The following is a 16717-nucleotide window of genomic DNA, read 5'->3' on the forward strand; positions in this document are numbered from 1 at the left end:
GCACTAAATAAACTTATACTCTTCAAATATCGACTGTTCTTAATAAATTCGTCGCATAAAATGATTCATGATAACATACACCATAAAAGATGATAACAAATTATGGAAATTGTTTAGAGTACGATAATATGAAATTTGAGTTATTTAGAATACGATAACAGATGCATATATTATAGGCACTATCTTGTATTTCATCATAATTCTACAAGTTTATATTCAGGTTATTAGTTATTTTTGTTTACAGACAAAATAATATAGCATCGTAATCCCGAATATATAATAGTCAAGTTTCCAAATACATTTTATGCAAAATAAACTGTATTATACAACCTTAATGTTGTAAATGATGTACGTTGTCATCTTAGTTCTTTTGTGTTTCAGTTGTATAGGTTCTTTAAAGACCTCATAACCCACATGCCCTGTGATAAAACTTCTTCTTTTGCAAGTTCATTAGCACTCTCTTACCACCACTCTTTCAGAGGTAGGTGTTTTTTTGTTCTTCGTGTTGACGTTATTTACGCCTTCAACATATGGTCATAGTTATATATATATTTGAAACTCCTTCCACTTTGTAATGGAGTTAACTTAAAACACAACTAAAGCTTGTTATTATTCTCAAAGTATTCACTATCTCTTGTTACACAAATGAAAATCCTTTCAAAATTCGTTCTAGCATTACATTTTAATATGATTAATTATCACACTATTTTAAATTTCGATCTTTCTACGTTTCATTATATATTAATAATTCTGCTCAAACATAGAAATTATCCTACAATTGTTGTAGGTAAGCCTCGCTTCCTAACGGAAATTGAGGAAGAAAACAGAGAACTTTGGAAAGAAACAAACCCAAATGCAATTTCCATAGAACCAACGTATCAGGGACCTCACATCAGACTTCCTCTGACGGCAGAACAAGTAACATCACTCATAGATTCCTTTAGAAAGCGGGTAGTGCGTATTCCATGTGTTTATCTCAATTTAATTTTGCATTCTGTTCAGTTTAGTTTTAATTAAAAAGGATAATTTTAGATAATTAACTATTAAGAGTGTAATATCAATATAATATCTTTTAATTTCGTTGCAGATTCTTATTGAAAGTTTTTAAATTGGAAAAAAAAAAAAGAAATGTAATTTTCGTTTTCCAGTTATTACATGCCCGGTATGTTCTATTGTTGTTACACGAAGCTCGTAAGATATTACGATGCAAGCCTAACATCAGTGTTGCTCGCACTACTTTCTCCAGGCAGATTACTGTTTGTGGCGACCTTCATGGAAAGTTGGATGACCTTCTCACGATATTTTACAAGGTTCGGTAAAACTTTCCTTTTGAATTCAATCGAATAAAAAAACATCATGCCCAAGATACTGACGTCAGTTTTTGAAAAATTAAATTGATGGACGAGTTGGGATATCATAAATTAAGGTGTATTTCACTTACGTAATCTGAAAATTTTAAATATTTTAGTAACTACGTAAGTTTATTCCAACAAAAGCTATTTTTATTTGTATACTAATCCATTTACATATACTTCAAATGTTTATATACACCAAACTTTTAATTCAATTGATGGCCTATTTAAGAAATACGAACTTGTTTTTTACCCTTTTTGAAGATAAGCAAGGGGAATTGGCATGTTGAAAAAATCTACGTATATTTATCATATTATTTGTCAGCTTTTATATACAATAGTCTCGTTTTGTATGATTTAATAAAAAATTAACAAAACTTCTATAAATACTACTACATTTTATTTGTTATAATGACCATTTTGTTAAGTTATATTAATTTCAGTTTTTTATTTATTGGCCCATTCCACCCCGAGAGTTAAACTTGCTACGCCACTGATAACTAAATTTTAACAATTTGCTTGCTGTAATATTTATAGTTACATACATGATTACGGTAATTTCTTGACAACTGCCACTTATTAATGTCACTCATATCTTCTGTAAATCTGTTGTTTCTAAAACACTTTCTACACTTGAAACTCCTTCCACTTTGTAATGAAGTTAAAAAACATAACTAAAGCTTGTTATTGTTCTCAAAGTATTCACTATCTCTTGTTACACAAACATCCTTTCAAGATTCGTTCTAGCATTACATTTTAAAGTCTAAAACAGTGGCGTATATACCACTGTATTGCTGGACCATTGCTATAAGACTCGGTAGTAAAATAAATGAACCGTATTTTCCGACGTGGAAGACGCTATTTTTTCCCCAAAATAAGTCTCAACAATGTACCCTGCGTCTTTCAGGCCGAAGGTTACGTTTACGTTGCTCATAGGCCTGAACCTAAGAATAGAGGAAGCATTTCGATAATAGACAGTAATTCAAGCACCTCCATATGACCCAGAATGAAATGTATAAGTTACTTAGTATTAAACAACAAATAAGTAAACAAGAACAGGTCACCGTACATATTGTGCTGTAATACCGGCACTCTCCAGGCTTAGAATAACGTTATTACTGGTAATAAAACATATATGATACTGGTAATATAAGGTATACACTTTCAAAGGTAGATATGATAAGCATTTAGCTCACAAAAAGCGAGAAGTGGACATGAGGATTTATATACTGTAAGTCACTAAACAATCCACGAAATATCTGGGCAAGATTGGTGGAAGTGGTGCGACCTTATTCTTATGTTGTTGTTTTTTTTTCTTCAAAATTTAACTAATCAAAATAGGGGTACGTCTTTGACGCTAGGAAATACAGTATATATTTTTCCGGGCCCTCTTGACTCATAACGTGACCTTCATTGACGCATATATTTATGTGGTTTAGTGATTATGGTATATACATATTGCTTAAACCAAAGCCAAAATTCTAAATTAATTGATAGGCCAAGGTCTGGCATGAATGGTTTGGGCACTCGCTTTACAATTTAAGAGTTGCAGTTTCGAATCCTCGTTAACGAACTGTTCACCTTTTCAGCTGAAGGTACTTTATAATGTAGAAGCGTACTTCAATTGTTGGCGGTGGGTTGTGTCGACTTGCTGCTTTCTTCTAGTTTATCACTGCTAAATTAAAATCGGCTAGCGCAGAAAAGTTTCATGTAGCTTTGCGCGAAATTCAAACGAAACTGATTGGTCAAAAACTATATTTTGTAAAAAAACAGTAAACTAGACCCATATTTTTTTATTTTTTTTCATGGACTGCTGATGTGATACGTACGTCACTGGTTCGAGTACTAGTCGTTACTAAGAGGCTGTATAACTCATTAGACCTATCATAACACTTGAGCTTCAATTCTTTAGTCAGCACTATTACTACTAAGCAGCAGGTTAACTCACTATACCTGTTTTCACACTTAGTTTCAACCTTAGTCACCATTATTATTACTACGCATCTGACTAACTTCCTAGGCCTAATTTGCCACTAAAGCCTCAGTTTTAAGTCAACACTATCATTAATAAGCAACGAGCTTACTCGGCCACAAAAGTTCAACTTCTGTTCCCGTATCTTTCTTCACTTATAAGCATTTTATACAAACGTTTATGAGCAGCACATGATTTGAGGGCTAAAGAACCGGAAAGCCGTTCTGGTTGTGAACTTTTTGTATAAAATCGTACCACTTGCCAAATTATTCCAACAGATATGTGCTGTGTGGGACTGTTTGCAAATTGGATATCAAATCTAACCATTCCACCTGTTAATATTTTACAACTCAAGTACTGTTTATGAGTAATGAGAAAAACTGCTGTGTAATAAAACTTTAAAATAAACATAATTTTGTAGTAACTTCGTACACTGTTGGTGGGTGATGGTAAATCAATGAATTGTATACATGATAACATACTCGTGCTTAGGGCCAGTTTTTATGTATCGGCTTTTTTCATGTGAAAGTGTGTAATACAGAACTACACTATATATTTACAAAATATACAAATATGTGTAAGAATATTTTATGTTTTACATACCAGAACAGTCTACCGGCGGTTGACAACCCTTACATCTTTAATGGGGATTTCGTGGACCGAGGAATTCAGTCTGTAGAAGTGCTTTTACTCCTGATAGCGTGTTTACTGGTTTGGCCTGATTCCGTTTACCTAAACCGAGGAAATCACGAAGATTTTAGTGTCAATATAAGGTTTGTAGATCTTTCATTTTTCGAGATAACATATTACTGTGAACACTAGCAGGAATGGAAACGATACACAAGGTTTCCTGGTCACCTTTTAAATATCTGATAAATTACTATTCCAAACAATAGTAGATTTGGAAAACATTCTACAGGTTTTTCATTCGCATTAAATCTAACAAAACGATACGTGAAATATATTGCGAACACTACAAGTACATAATGCAGTTCACTGTGTTTTCTAGTCACATTGGTCTAACAAACGGCATCTGATAACACTTAGCATATGTGGTGAACATCCATTCATACCCTGTGAAGTGGTTACATGGACATACTACATAAAGTAGTATTATATTTATATAGATGTAGACGAAATGAAATTATATACCCATTTATTGGGAAACATTGTATCAATATTAACAAATTTTTTTCTGTAATTTGTAGATTATTTAGGACCTTGGTTTCTCTTCAGTAGTAATTCTCTTGAGTTTAAAATGCGACTATCATGAAACCTTTTATTAACAGTTAGCTTAGGAAGTTAACATAATATTTCTGATTATGATAGCAGCAGGCATTTAGTAACTCTGTAACGGGTTTTGGTTTTTTTTACTGTAGATACGGCTTCATCAAGGAGATCATGTTTAAGTACACGGTGAGTAACATAAAGTTACTACGGTTTGTTTTATTACCAATTAATTATTCCAGCTTAATGAAATTGAGGACATATATTTTATTTGAGGATCAAGAGAAATAGTTTTAAATACTTGTGTGTTTCTTCCTAAGGTATTTATTCATTTGGATGTGAGATATGCCACGCTTCTTTTGAAGGCTTGTTTGTTTGAAGTTAAGCACAAAGCAGCACAATGGGCAGTGTGTGCTCTACCGACCACGGGTATCGATTTCTGTGAGTGCGCAGACATACCGCTGTACCACTTGGGGACATACTGTAGGTACTTCAAATAGTTGACCTATGAGTTAGAAAAATCAACTTTGTGTGAGTGTGCGTGCTTGTATACAGGCGTGATAGATGTTCGTGTTGGGACGATCACTGTATTCAATATACTCATATTTATTCACAAATATGGAAATGTTCATAGGTTGTAAAAGTTTCCATGTACAGTCATGGATTTAGTCGCAGTGAGGGCGTTTGTAATAAGGAATGAATACGAGTGCCGTATGGATATATTGAAACGATGAAATCACAGTAAACTTTGTGCTAATTGCTAAACTTCGGGATCAGTTCTGACGTATAGTTTACATCCCAGATGGAGGGAAAACTCAAGTCCTGTACATAGTAGTTTATCTCATATCGAGAGAAGATTCAAGTCATGCATCTTTACATATTACTTGACATCTTTGACAGATAGAAAATCGAAGTTCTATATATATAGATATTAGTTTACTTCGCAAATGGAGAGAAGATCGAAGCCCTTTACCTCTACATATTAGTTAACATCTCAGATGGAGAGAAGATTGAAGTGTTGTACTTCAATATTTAGTTAACGTTCCAAATATAGTTTTAAAAATAATTTTTGTACTAATAAAAAGTTTACATTTCAGATACAGATAAAAATAATTGTACTAATATGAAGTTTACATTCCAGAAGTAGATAAAATAATTCTTGTACTGATATAAAGTTTACATTCCAGATATGGATAAAAATAATTCTTGTACTGATATAAAGTTTACATTCCAGATATGGATAAAAATAATTCTTGTACTGATAAAAGTTTACATTCCAGATATAGATAAAAATAATTCTTGTACCAATAAAGTTTACATTCCAGATATGGATAAAAATAATTCTTGTACTGATATAAAGTTTACATTCCAGATATGGATAAAAATAATTCTTGTACTGATATAAAGTTTACATTCCAGATATGGATAAAAATAATTCTTGTACTGATAAAGTTTACATTCCAGATATAGATAAAAATAATTCTTGTACTGATATGAAGTTTACATTCCAGATATAAATAAAAATAATTGTACTAATATGAAGTTTACATTCCAGATGTAGATAAAATAATTCTTGTACTGATATAAAGTTTACATTCCAGATGTAGATAAAATAATTCTTGTACTGATATAAAGTTTACATTCCAGATATGGAAAAAAATAATTCTTGTACTAATATGAAGTTTACATTCCAGATGTAGATAAAAATAATTCTTGTACTGATAAAGTTTACATTCCAGATATAGATAAAAATAATTCTTGTACCAATATGAAGTTCACATTCCAGATATAGATAAAAATAATTCTTGTACTAATATGAAGTTTACATTCCAGATGTAGATAAAAATAATTCTTGTACTGATAAAGTTTACATTCCAGATATAGATAAAAATAATTCTTGTACTGATAAAGTTTACATTCCAGATATAGATAAAAATAATTCTTGTACCAATATGAAGTTCACATTCCAGATATAGATAAAAATAATTTGTGTACTAATATGAAGTTTACATTCCAGATGTAGATAAAAATAACTTGTGTACTAATATGAAGTTTACATTCCAGATGTAGATAAAAATAATTCTTGTACTAATATGAAGTTTACATTCCACATCGTTAGAAACTCTTTAATTCCTGTACATGGTTACATATGGATTTTGTTTTACTTATCAAAACATGCATTTCAGTAAATAAAAGATAATACAGGCTTCTTATCATTTATTAATTTCTTTGCAACTTCTGCTACAACAGACTAGTTTTGTTGAATTCACAGTTTTTAAATCTGCTGGTTGGAAGATTTTCTTTTTTTCTTTTTTCTACTGCCATTTCATTCCAGTTGTTGGGGCTGACAACCCTGTTCAGAGTTAAGCTCTCTCTTCAACCATGAGTGTAGTGGATATGGTGAATAGGTATAATCAAAGCAATTTTTGTTGTTGTTGATGTCATTCCAGCTAAGTGGCTGTAGGGCCATTAGATGGATGTACCCTCTCTTTTTCAAGACTGAAGCAATTAAAGAAAGCAAACTTTTTTAATGGATAAATGTGAGCAGTTGGTTTATGCTTTAGCCTATAGTCTTTTACTCTTCTCTAGTAATTTAAAATGAATAATCCATTAATACTGAGTGGACTAAGTGATTATGTGTGTATTTATGAATATCTTTTGTTCATATCCCACGAGGAAGAGAACTGGTACCTGTACTATGGCTTCAGTGTCCATAGATTTACTCCAAACATTCCAAATATAAGCTAAAAAGATTTTCATATTTGAAAATTTCAGAATGTTTGTTAAATAAATTTAAGATATTTTATTAATTTTGTTATTTTATTTTAAGAAAATATACATATGTTACCTCTTAGTATTTATTCCTATATGTTCTATATGTGCAGCTTTTAAATACTGTGTTCACTGTCCTGCAGTGCCCACTTGATGGCAATGAAACCTCTGTATCTTTGATTGTGACTTTGTCTAATGCACATACTTGGCATAAAAATCATTTCCAGTATGATTGGTTATCCCAAAGCTTTTTCTAGCAGTGCTAGTATGCAAAACTGTCAGATACACTTATAAAAAGTCTTTTAGCTTATATTTTTATGTATTCAGAAGTTATTTTGAGGTAAATCTAGACACCGTGGCTTTTAGTTTGTCTACTATTGGAGAGAACTAACCCATGCACTGTGTTCAACAACTTCGGTACAAGATGGGAAAGAGGCAATAATTCTTGTACTCTGACTTACAGTATGGTAAACCTAACTTTACAACATTGGACTAGAAGAAGCTAGTTGAGAAATCATAATGTCAGACTAAAAGCATATATCCCTAACATCATAATGTTGGAGTAGAAGTAACTAGTCCTAATTATAGTGATTTGAAATGTCTTTTATTCAGACAGTAGTTATGTTAAAAAACCATATGTATAATAAACGCACAACCTCTACATGAAGATTAGTCTTATTCTTGTGAAATGCAACTGTCAGTGTGATAAGGAGAGGAATAATTCCCTAAAACAAGTATAGTAACAAGTAGTAAATTGAAAGATAGATTGGGCTTCATTATTTTTGTTTTTAGCTAGTCCTAAGATAATTGTCATTAGAAATAATTAGTTCTAAAATTGTTGGATTATAACATGCAAAATTGTATTTTAGTAGATAAAGTATTTCAAAGGGTTACATTAACATAGGAGTGATTTTTTATGACTTGTTGAATGTGAGTGGAATTGTGGCTTACAGTAAAACCAGTCTATAACAGCTCTCGAAAACCTTTCAAAGCAAACTTTTGGATATATTTATCAAGTTTTTTAACTTCTTTGCTTCCATTATTTTGTACTGCCTTTTTGTTCTTTCTGGAGAAACTTGAAACAATTCACATTTTAATAAACTAACGCACCTGTTTTGTTTTTGGTCTTGATGACATATAAACTACTAGTTTATTAAAATACAATCTTCATGACAGTATTCTTGAAAGCAAGACTTTACACATTTTTGATGTAACTTCTTGTGTTTTCCACAGCGCCACGCAACTAAGATCATTCAAGTTACTGAAGATGTGTTTAGTTGGCTTCCTTTAGCGACAATAATTGACAACAAAATCTTTGTAGTTCATGGAGGAGTAGCAGATCAAACAGATTTGACAAAGATAGCAAAGATGGACAGACACCAGGTGACATATTATTTTTAATTTACAGACAGGAGTGAAATTGTTGATTGGAAAAAAAGTAAATTTCCCAGCCCTTAATTAATCATTTGATTTTTCTTCTTTTTTTTTTTTTTAAGTTATAGATTCCATAGCCAAAGAAACTAAAGCAATTTTTCTAGTAATTGTTTTTCTTTCCTTGTTTTCATGGAACAGTTATTATTTCACAGACATGCTTATCCATCATTCTATAGGAAAACAAGTTCATTAAAATAATAAAAAAATGAAATAAACTTATCATTCTAGAGAATACTTTAATAAGTTGTAATAAAAGTAATGAAATATTAGGTAAATGCTTAGCTATTATTCTAGATAATACTTGAATAAGTTGTAATAACAATAATGAAAGATTAAGTAAACATTTATCTGTTTATAGAGAAAACTTAAATATGTTGAATTTAAAAAAGGAAAGAAAAGTTGCAACTAAAGTAACCGATTCAGATAATAACAAGTTGTATATACTTAGATTAAATATCATAAATTGGTAAATTAACAGAATTCTGTAGAGCAAGAGTTTTTGCTTTGTCTATCAAATATATATGTATTTATTGTATGAAAATTCTAGTTAAATGAAAATAATGAATATTCATTAAATATGAGAACAAAAACAACCTTTTATTCATGAAATATGTTCAAAACCATTCTCACAACCTATCATAAATGTGTTGGATAGTTTCACAAATTAGAGAGATATTTAGAAAAAGAACACAATTACAATGAAGTGAAGTGCTTCATGCAATATCTGATAAATGTAAACTGTTTATAGAAAAGTACAGCAAAGCAATTCCAATAATATAAGTAAGCGAACTAAGTATAAAAAAACACGGTTTGTTTGTAGTTAAGCACAAAGCTACACAATGAGCTATTTATGCTGTGATCACTACATCAAAACTTGGTTTTTAGCTTTATAAGCCAATCCTTCAAACGTATCAAAGTGACACTGGGAAGGAGAAAAATGCAGAATTTATAGTTTGATTAGAAATTGATCAGTAACTTCTTCAATTTTGATACACAATCTTGGGCACATTCACTCTTGTGTTAACTGTGCAATAATCTGCTTTATTAATCCAAGTAAGAAAATGTGGACAGTTATAACTATATGAACCAACTAAATCACAACATTATAACTGTATAAACCAGGTAAATCACATATTCTTGGTCTTTGTTGTTTCATATAATAAGTACTTATAATTGTATATGACAAATTAAATAAATAATTTATAGAAGTATTCTTCAACATAAAATAACAATAGTAATCAGCTACTGGGAATGTTTTACTTGAACTGTATAAGTCTGTTCACTTACTCTTGTCACTGAAAATATTTGTCAAATTTTCAAAATAACATTCATTATATGGTTTAAATATAAATATGAACTTTACTCTATGCATTGTAGCTTTTCTTCAAATTGTGAGTGTTTCATATTTTTAAATAATTAATGATAAAGAATTATTTACAATGATAAAACCACACTTCATTAATATTGTGTTATTATGAGATTGAATAATATTTAAATTATGAGTTGTTTTGCAATATAAGTAATTCAGACTCTACTTTGGGCTTTAGCTGATAACAATTCTTCAGCCTCCTCTGGTGGAAGGGAAGATGACCTGTAGCAAAGATGACTGGAACCAGGTATTCACCAATTAGTTTAAAATTTGTGTTTGTTCTAATAGCTCAATACCAGCAGAATATGTAATAATGTTTACTACATAGTTTATCATCAATTTTTGTAAATTGATTCAAATAATAATAATGCTGTAAACGAGTGTGTCAGTGAGTTAATATTGTGAGTTTTTGATACCTGGTTTGTACATAATAACTGTTACTTATGTTAGAACTGTTTATGATACTGGGTTTGTCCTTAGGAACTGGTCAGCGTGTTAACACTGTGAATTTTGATATTGTGTTTCACCATCAGAACTGTCTAGTTTGTTATTAGCATTATTATTTTTAACATAATAATTTTTTCGGAGAGGTGACTGATATTTTGTGGAGTGACCCAAGGCCTCAACCAGGATGTTATACTAATTCCGTTAGGGGTGGTGGAAGCTTCTTTGGGCCGGATGTGACTGAAGCATTTCTTCAGCGCCACCATTTGGAAAGAATCATTCGTTCCCATGAATGTAAACCTAATGGTTTTGAGTTTACACATGATGATAGGGTTAGTAACTACCTTTTGAAACATTATTTATAACAAACAAAATATGCAAATTTTACTTACCTAGAACTAGAAGTATTGAATTACAAGTTTATAGAAGTTGGATTCGACTTATCTAGAAATATTGAATTGCAAGTTTATAGAGGTTGGATTTGACTTATTTAGATGTATTGAATTACAAGTTTCTAGAAGTATTGAATTACAAGTTTATAGAGGTTGGATTTGACTTATCTAGATGTATTGAATTACAAGTTTATAGAAGTTGGATTCTACTTATCTAGAAGTATTGAATTACAAGTTTATAGAAGTTGGATTCTACTTATCTAGAAGTATTGAATTGCAAGTTTATAGAAGTTGGATTCTACTTATCTAGAAGTATTGAATTGCAAGTTTATAGAGGTTGGATTCGACTTATTTAGAAGTATTGAATTACAAGTTTATAGAGGTTGGATTCGACTTATTTAGAAGTATTGAATTACAAGTTTATAGAGGTTGGATTCGACTTATTCTGAAGTATTGAATTACAAGTTTATAGAGGTTGGATTCGACTTATCTAGAAGTATTGAATTAAAACGTATATAGTGCTTGAATTATTCTGGCCTAGAAGTATTGAACCAGGATAATACCAGTCGTTTATAGTGCCCTGTGTGATATACAAGTTCTGCACACCTTCTCATGAAATGTTGAAGTCCCCATGGGTTTGACACTATTATTAATCTACTGGTTTTTATTGCTTGGTTTTTAATTTATGTAGAATTCCACACCACACTTGGTACAACCATTTTTTGAAGTACAAATTTATACTGCTTGGTTTTAACACATCTAGAAATCCACACTATTCTTGGTACAGCCATTTATTGAATTACAAGTTGTATATCATTTGGTTTTAACATATCTGTAATTCCACACAATCCTTGCTATGGCTATTTATTGAACTCTAATCTTGTATTATTTAGCTTCAATTTATGTATAAATGAGTTATTCTAAGCCTTTAGTTCAATTTTTCTGTTTATTTTAATGAATGAGGAGGAAGTGTTCTTCAAATGGTATAAAGTGTAAATAATAATGTAATTATTAAATGTTTCTTGTTCAATATGTCATGTAAACTAAACCGTATTAGTATTGTACAAATATTTTGATAATTATAAAAAATATTTTAAAGTATTAAATAAATACTTTTTCTTGTCAGGTTCTTACAGTATTTTCAGCTTCTAATTACTATGCTATGGGGACAAATAGGGCAGCATACGTCAAACTTCTTGGACCAAAGCTGGTGAATCAAATCGTCATGTACGTTAGTTCTAGGAGTACCGCGAATGGGGCAGTCTTGCAAAGGTAAGAGTTTTACTTCAAATAGAGAAGAGCCAAACCTATGCAAAATTCAATGTGCATAGCATCTTAGAATGCATAGAAACAGTCATAGGATCATATATAGCATAACAACAAGAACAGTTATAAGCACATTTGTGGTGTTAAGTATGTTTTTTACCAACCCAGGTTTATAGCGTTAGATACGTCTTTTATCAACCCAGGTTCGTAGCGTTAGATGCGTCTTTTATCAACCCAGGTTCGTAGCGTTAGATGCGTCTTTTATCAACCCAGGTTTGTAGCGTTAGATGCGTCTTTTATCAACCCAGGTTCGTAGCATTAGATGCGTCTTTTATCAACCCTGGTTCGTAGCGTTAGATGCGTCTTTTATCAACCCTGGTTCATAGCATTTAATATTTTTTTATTAACTGAAGTTCGTGATATTATGCATACTTTTTAGCAAACCAGGTTTGCAGTGTTATGTTTGCCCCTTCATCCCTTACATGGGTTATGATATTTTCTATCAAGGCAGGGTAATAATGATAGGAATACATTTTGAAAATTGTGACTACCCCAGTATATATAGTTTTAGTATAAATACTGGTAGGGAAAGTGGATTTACAGCTGTATGCAAGAAGTTCTGGAAATTTCCAGATTATGAAGGTTACTTGATCCAAACTACCAATGAATTAAGACAAACTGAATGATACAAAAGAAAAATAAATGTTCATTTACTAGGAATTGTAAAACAATACCTGTCCTGTGAAATGACATAACATTATGAATGACTTGGTATTTAGTTAGGTTACACAACAACAAACATACCAGGGGTAACTAAATGTTAATAAGTTGTAATAATCAGATAGACAAACCACAGGTGATTTCAAAAACATAGATTTATTTTATTGTTATACAACCAAAATTACCTGTCCATAGTGATAAGAATGTTTAAGTTAATCTGTTAATTTAAATAATTTCATGGACTTTAAACAGGTTAAATGTGTTATACGTTTGGTTTTTCTCAGAATCATAGCTCTGAACTGCTTATATCTCCCACTGTGAAAAATAATAGAGTATTTCAGCCATGCTAAGAGCCATTCAACAATAATGTATGGTAAATTTACATTTCTATTCTTTAAGTTAAGTCGAAATGTGAATGATGGTGTGATTAATTTCTAACAAACCACCTGGAATAATCTACTGTTTGAAATACAAGCAAACAAATAACCAAATAAAAACTCTGGGTGAACAATTAAAATAACAAAACTTTATGAAACAATTAAAGTCACAAAAAAAACAAACAGCCAAACAAAAACTCTATGAAACAATTAAAGTAATACAAAACAAACAACTGAACAAAAATCTGTGAAACAATTAAAGTAACAAAAATAGAGTCCCAGAATATAACATACAAGTTATCCTCTTCTAAAAAGGTACTTGAAGATTATTTTAATATCTAAAGGCAATCTTTAATTTATGCCTGAATTCAGGATATATCACAGTTTACTGGAAGCATACAAGTGTCTTAATGTTCCATAAATCAAGCCAATAAAGTGGACAGTTACTGTTCAATCAGCCTGACCAGCTGTGTAGGCAAATTTTTTGAATGAATAATTACTAACAGACTCTCCATATTCCTGGAGATAACATCCAAATTACCTGAAGTAGAAAATGGATTCAGAAAATTCAGGCAAACGACCAATCATTTAGTTAGATTAACTGGATTCATGGTAGGTAGTTTTAAAACAAAATAATGCACTGTTATATGTTTTTTTGTATAATGGTCTCTGTTTCCAAATGACTGAAATGGGACTGACTGTATCATGGAATTATTTGCTGGCTCTGAAACGTTTTTGAAGACATAAAATGTAGAATAAATGTTGAGGGACCCTTCTCAGAGTTATTTACTCCAGAGGCAGGGAGGGGTAGTTAGTTCTATCCTCTTCATCACATATGTTAACAAGACCCAAATTGTGCAATACTTCTCACAGTTCTCCGATGACATGGCAGTAAGGAAAAGTGACTCCACACCATCTATAGCAGCTACAAATATATAGCCCCACATAAACAGAATAAGTGAATAATACCAGAAATAGAGAATTAAAATTAGCATACTGAAAACCAACTAGAAGTTTTTGAAAAATTAACCAAACATAAAAAAAACACACCATCAAAGCCATATGTGAATGGAACACTTCTTCATAGTGCTATATCTGCAGAGTTCTTAGTACTAACATGTGATTTGAAACTGACTTGGATAGCCCTCCAGTGGCACGTCTGCAGACTCACACCCCTTAAAAAACTTGTTTTGATACCCGTGGTGGACAAAGCACAGATATCCCATTGTGTAGCTTTGTTCTTAATTCTAAACAAACAGACAGACATGGATAAATCATTTAAATATCAGAATCCAAATTTGACAATGAACAAACTATGCAAGAAGTCTAATAAGTTGAAAAGAATGGAATCTCAGTTGATAACATACTAAAAACATACAAAACACACACACACAACCTGTATCCAACTTGAATAAATGTGGCACCGAAACTAGCACAAAGTAAACTACAAACCATTTTTAGTAACAATTTGTTAAAGTTTTCAGATCAAGTTCATGCACAGGTACTCAAACATAGAAAGAGTAACTAATACAGTTCTATAAAGTACGCTAAATTACTTTGCAAAAATTAAAGAAAAAATAACTTATTATGTGAATTTGATAGATACTGCATACATAATTATGATAGTTCCAAGTGCCTCTCCCCAGTGAATATATATGTAATAAATAGAAACAGGCCATCTAATTACAAGACAATTAAATCCAACATTATTCTTGATAACATTGTAGGATATTTAGGTAGATCTTAAAATATATGTGAAATGCTAAAGTACTACTGGAACTGTTTGTGAAGTATAGAACTTTATACAACAAAACAAAGCGATTGTGTATTTCACACATTTAAAGTTACCATTGTTACTGACATGGACATAAGTTTGAAAGGGATCAGAGCAAGGGCATGTAATTAGCTCTGATCCTCAGGTAGTAAATATAACATTATTTAGAAACCCACATGAGGAAGGGGTCAAATGTACCTGACCATTTCTGGTCTCCAGTGTCCAAAATACTGACACTGAGAGAAAGAGAACTGATTTTTTTCTTGTAGTGAGATACGATATATTACATACGGGTCACTGTTTTCCCAGTATTGTACTTTCTGCACCTTGTAGACAGACGTTTTGGTACATCTTGGGCAGTTACATGCTTTCCGTGTATCACACTTTAAACATTTGTTTTTGGTATATAATTAGCTTTATTCATTAACATATTTAAAAAAAACTTCAAAAGCAAAGTCAACCAGCAGTCATATTAGCCCTAACAAAAGTTACGAACCATAGTAGGAAAGTTTGTTAGATATGGATTTTGCCTGTTACTGATGACCAAAAAATAAATATTCCTACGATATTTTTTTAAATTTGTAAAACACCCAAAACTGGTACATATATTTACAGGAATATACTTTTGTTATTACATCCTTATTTTCATATGTGTGTATATATTTATTTTTATTTAAATAAATTTATGCAATTTTTCTTAGTTTAAGGTGATTTTTCTATTTCACACCCAATACATTATTATTGTGAGATGTGATGAATACTAAAATACGATTTTCTTTAAATACGATGCAGGCTATCATGTCACATACAATACTGCTTATGATAAAGTGTACAGATTCTTTTTACAATGTAAACCTACAAGTTCCCACTAAACAAATCTTACATATCAATGAAATCATGTAGGATTAATCATATGGCCACATTATCCAATGAAACAGAACCAATAACATTGTATGCAGAATAGTTTATAAAGCACAATCTAAAGTAATGCAAGTAATGGTGAAGGAATACAATTAACACATGAAATGTGGGCCTAAAGGAAGAAAACAAGTATCAGGGCTATGTTATGTTCAAGTAAAAAGAAATAAGATTTAGTCATTTGTGTGAAGTGACTACAGTTGAAAGAGCCCGTGTTGAATGTTCTACTTATGTGTCATTCTCACTGACAGGTGAACTAATATTGCAGCAAGTTATTCATCACTTATTCTAAAACCATGTTGAAAACATCCATATGGAATGTTCTGAATCTCCTTCAAGTCTGAGTTCAAAAAACTCATTCTTTCTGTAAGAGGGGGGCCAGTGTATGGAATTTACCAACTGCATGAGAATTCATACAAAACATGAGGTGATGGGTGGAAACAACCCAAAACGTTCCAATAAACTACAGGACTCAGTGAAAAAGAGGTTGATGTGAAAGATACTGAAGGTTTACTACTTTTCACTGAAAATTACGAAAAATTCCATTATTTTAAGTTCTTGTCCTTTGCTTCATATAACTTTATCTTATCCTTTGATAATGTTCTTGGGGCACCAAGGTTGTCTATTCTTAAGATTCAAGGTACAACTATATGAACATATTTTGTGGTACTATTGTTTATATGTTAGATATAGTAAATTA

At 31.2% G+C, this 16717-nt stretch overlaps 1 protein-coding gene across 3 annotated transcripts in view; it reads left to right on the top strand.

Annotated features, from left to right (window-relative positions):
* The window catches only part of LOC143244256 (serine/threonine-protein phosphatase with EF-hands pef-1-like), a 34486-nt gene that overhangs the window by 13775 nt on the left and 3994 nt on the right, over positions 1-16717 (top strand). For 2 of the 3 annotated variants that reach the window (XM_076488599.1, XM_076488601.1), the window contains 9 exons: positions 382-481; positions 788-954; positions 1149-1310; positions 3931-4097; positions 4704-4740; positions 8557-8706; positions 10305-10373; positions 10717-10902; positions 12089-12234. In XM_076488599.1, coding sequence (XP_076344714.1) covers positions 382-481; positions 788-954; positions 1149-1310; positions 3931-4097; positions 4704-4740; positions 8557-8706; positions 10305-10373; positions 10717-10902; positions 12089-12234 — 1184 coding nt within the window. The remainder of the gene's footprint in view (positions 1-381; positions 482-787; positions 955-1148; positions 1311-3930; positions 4098-4703; positions 4741-8556; positions 8707-10304; positions 10374-10716; positions 10903-12088; positions 12235-16717) is intronic. The other variant, XM_076488600.1, reaches the window with a different exon arrangement.

The sequence above is a fragment of the Tachypleus tridentatus genome, chromosome 2 (genome assembly GCF_004210375.1).
Source record: "Tachypleus tridentatus isolate NWPU-2018 chromosome 2, ASM421037v1, whole genome shotgun sequence".
Taxonomy (NCBI): domain Eukaryota; kingdom Metazoa; phylum Arthropoda; class Merostomata; order Xiphosura; family Limulidae; genus Tachypleus; species Tachypleus tridentatus.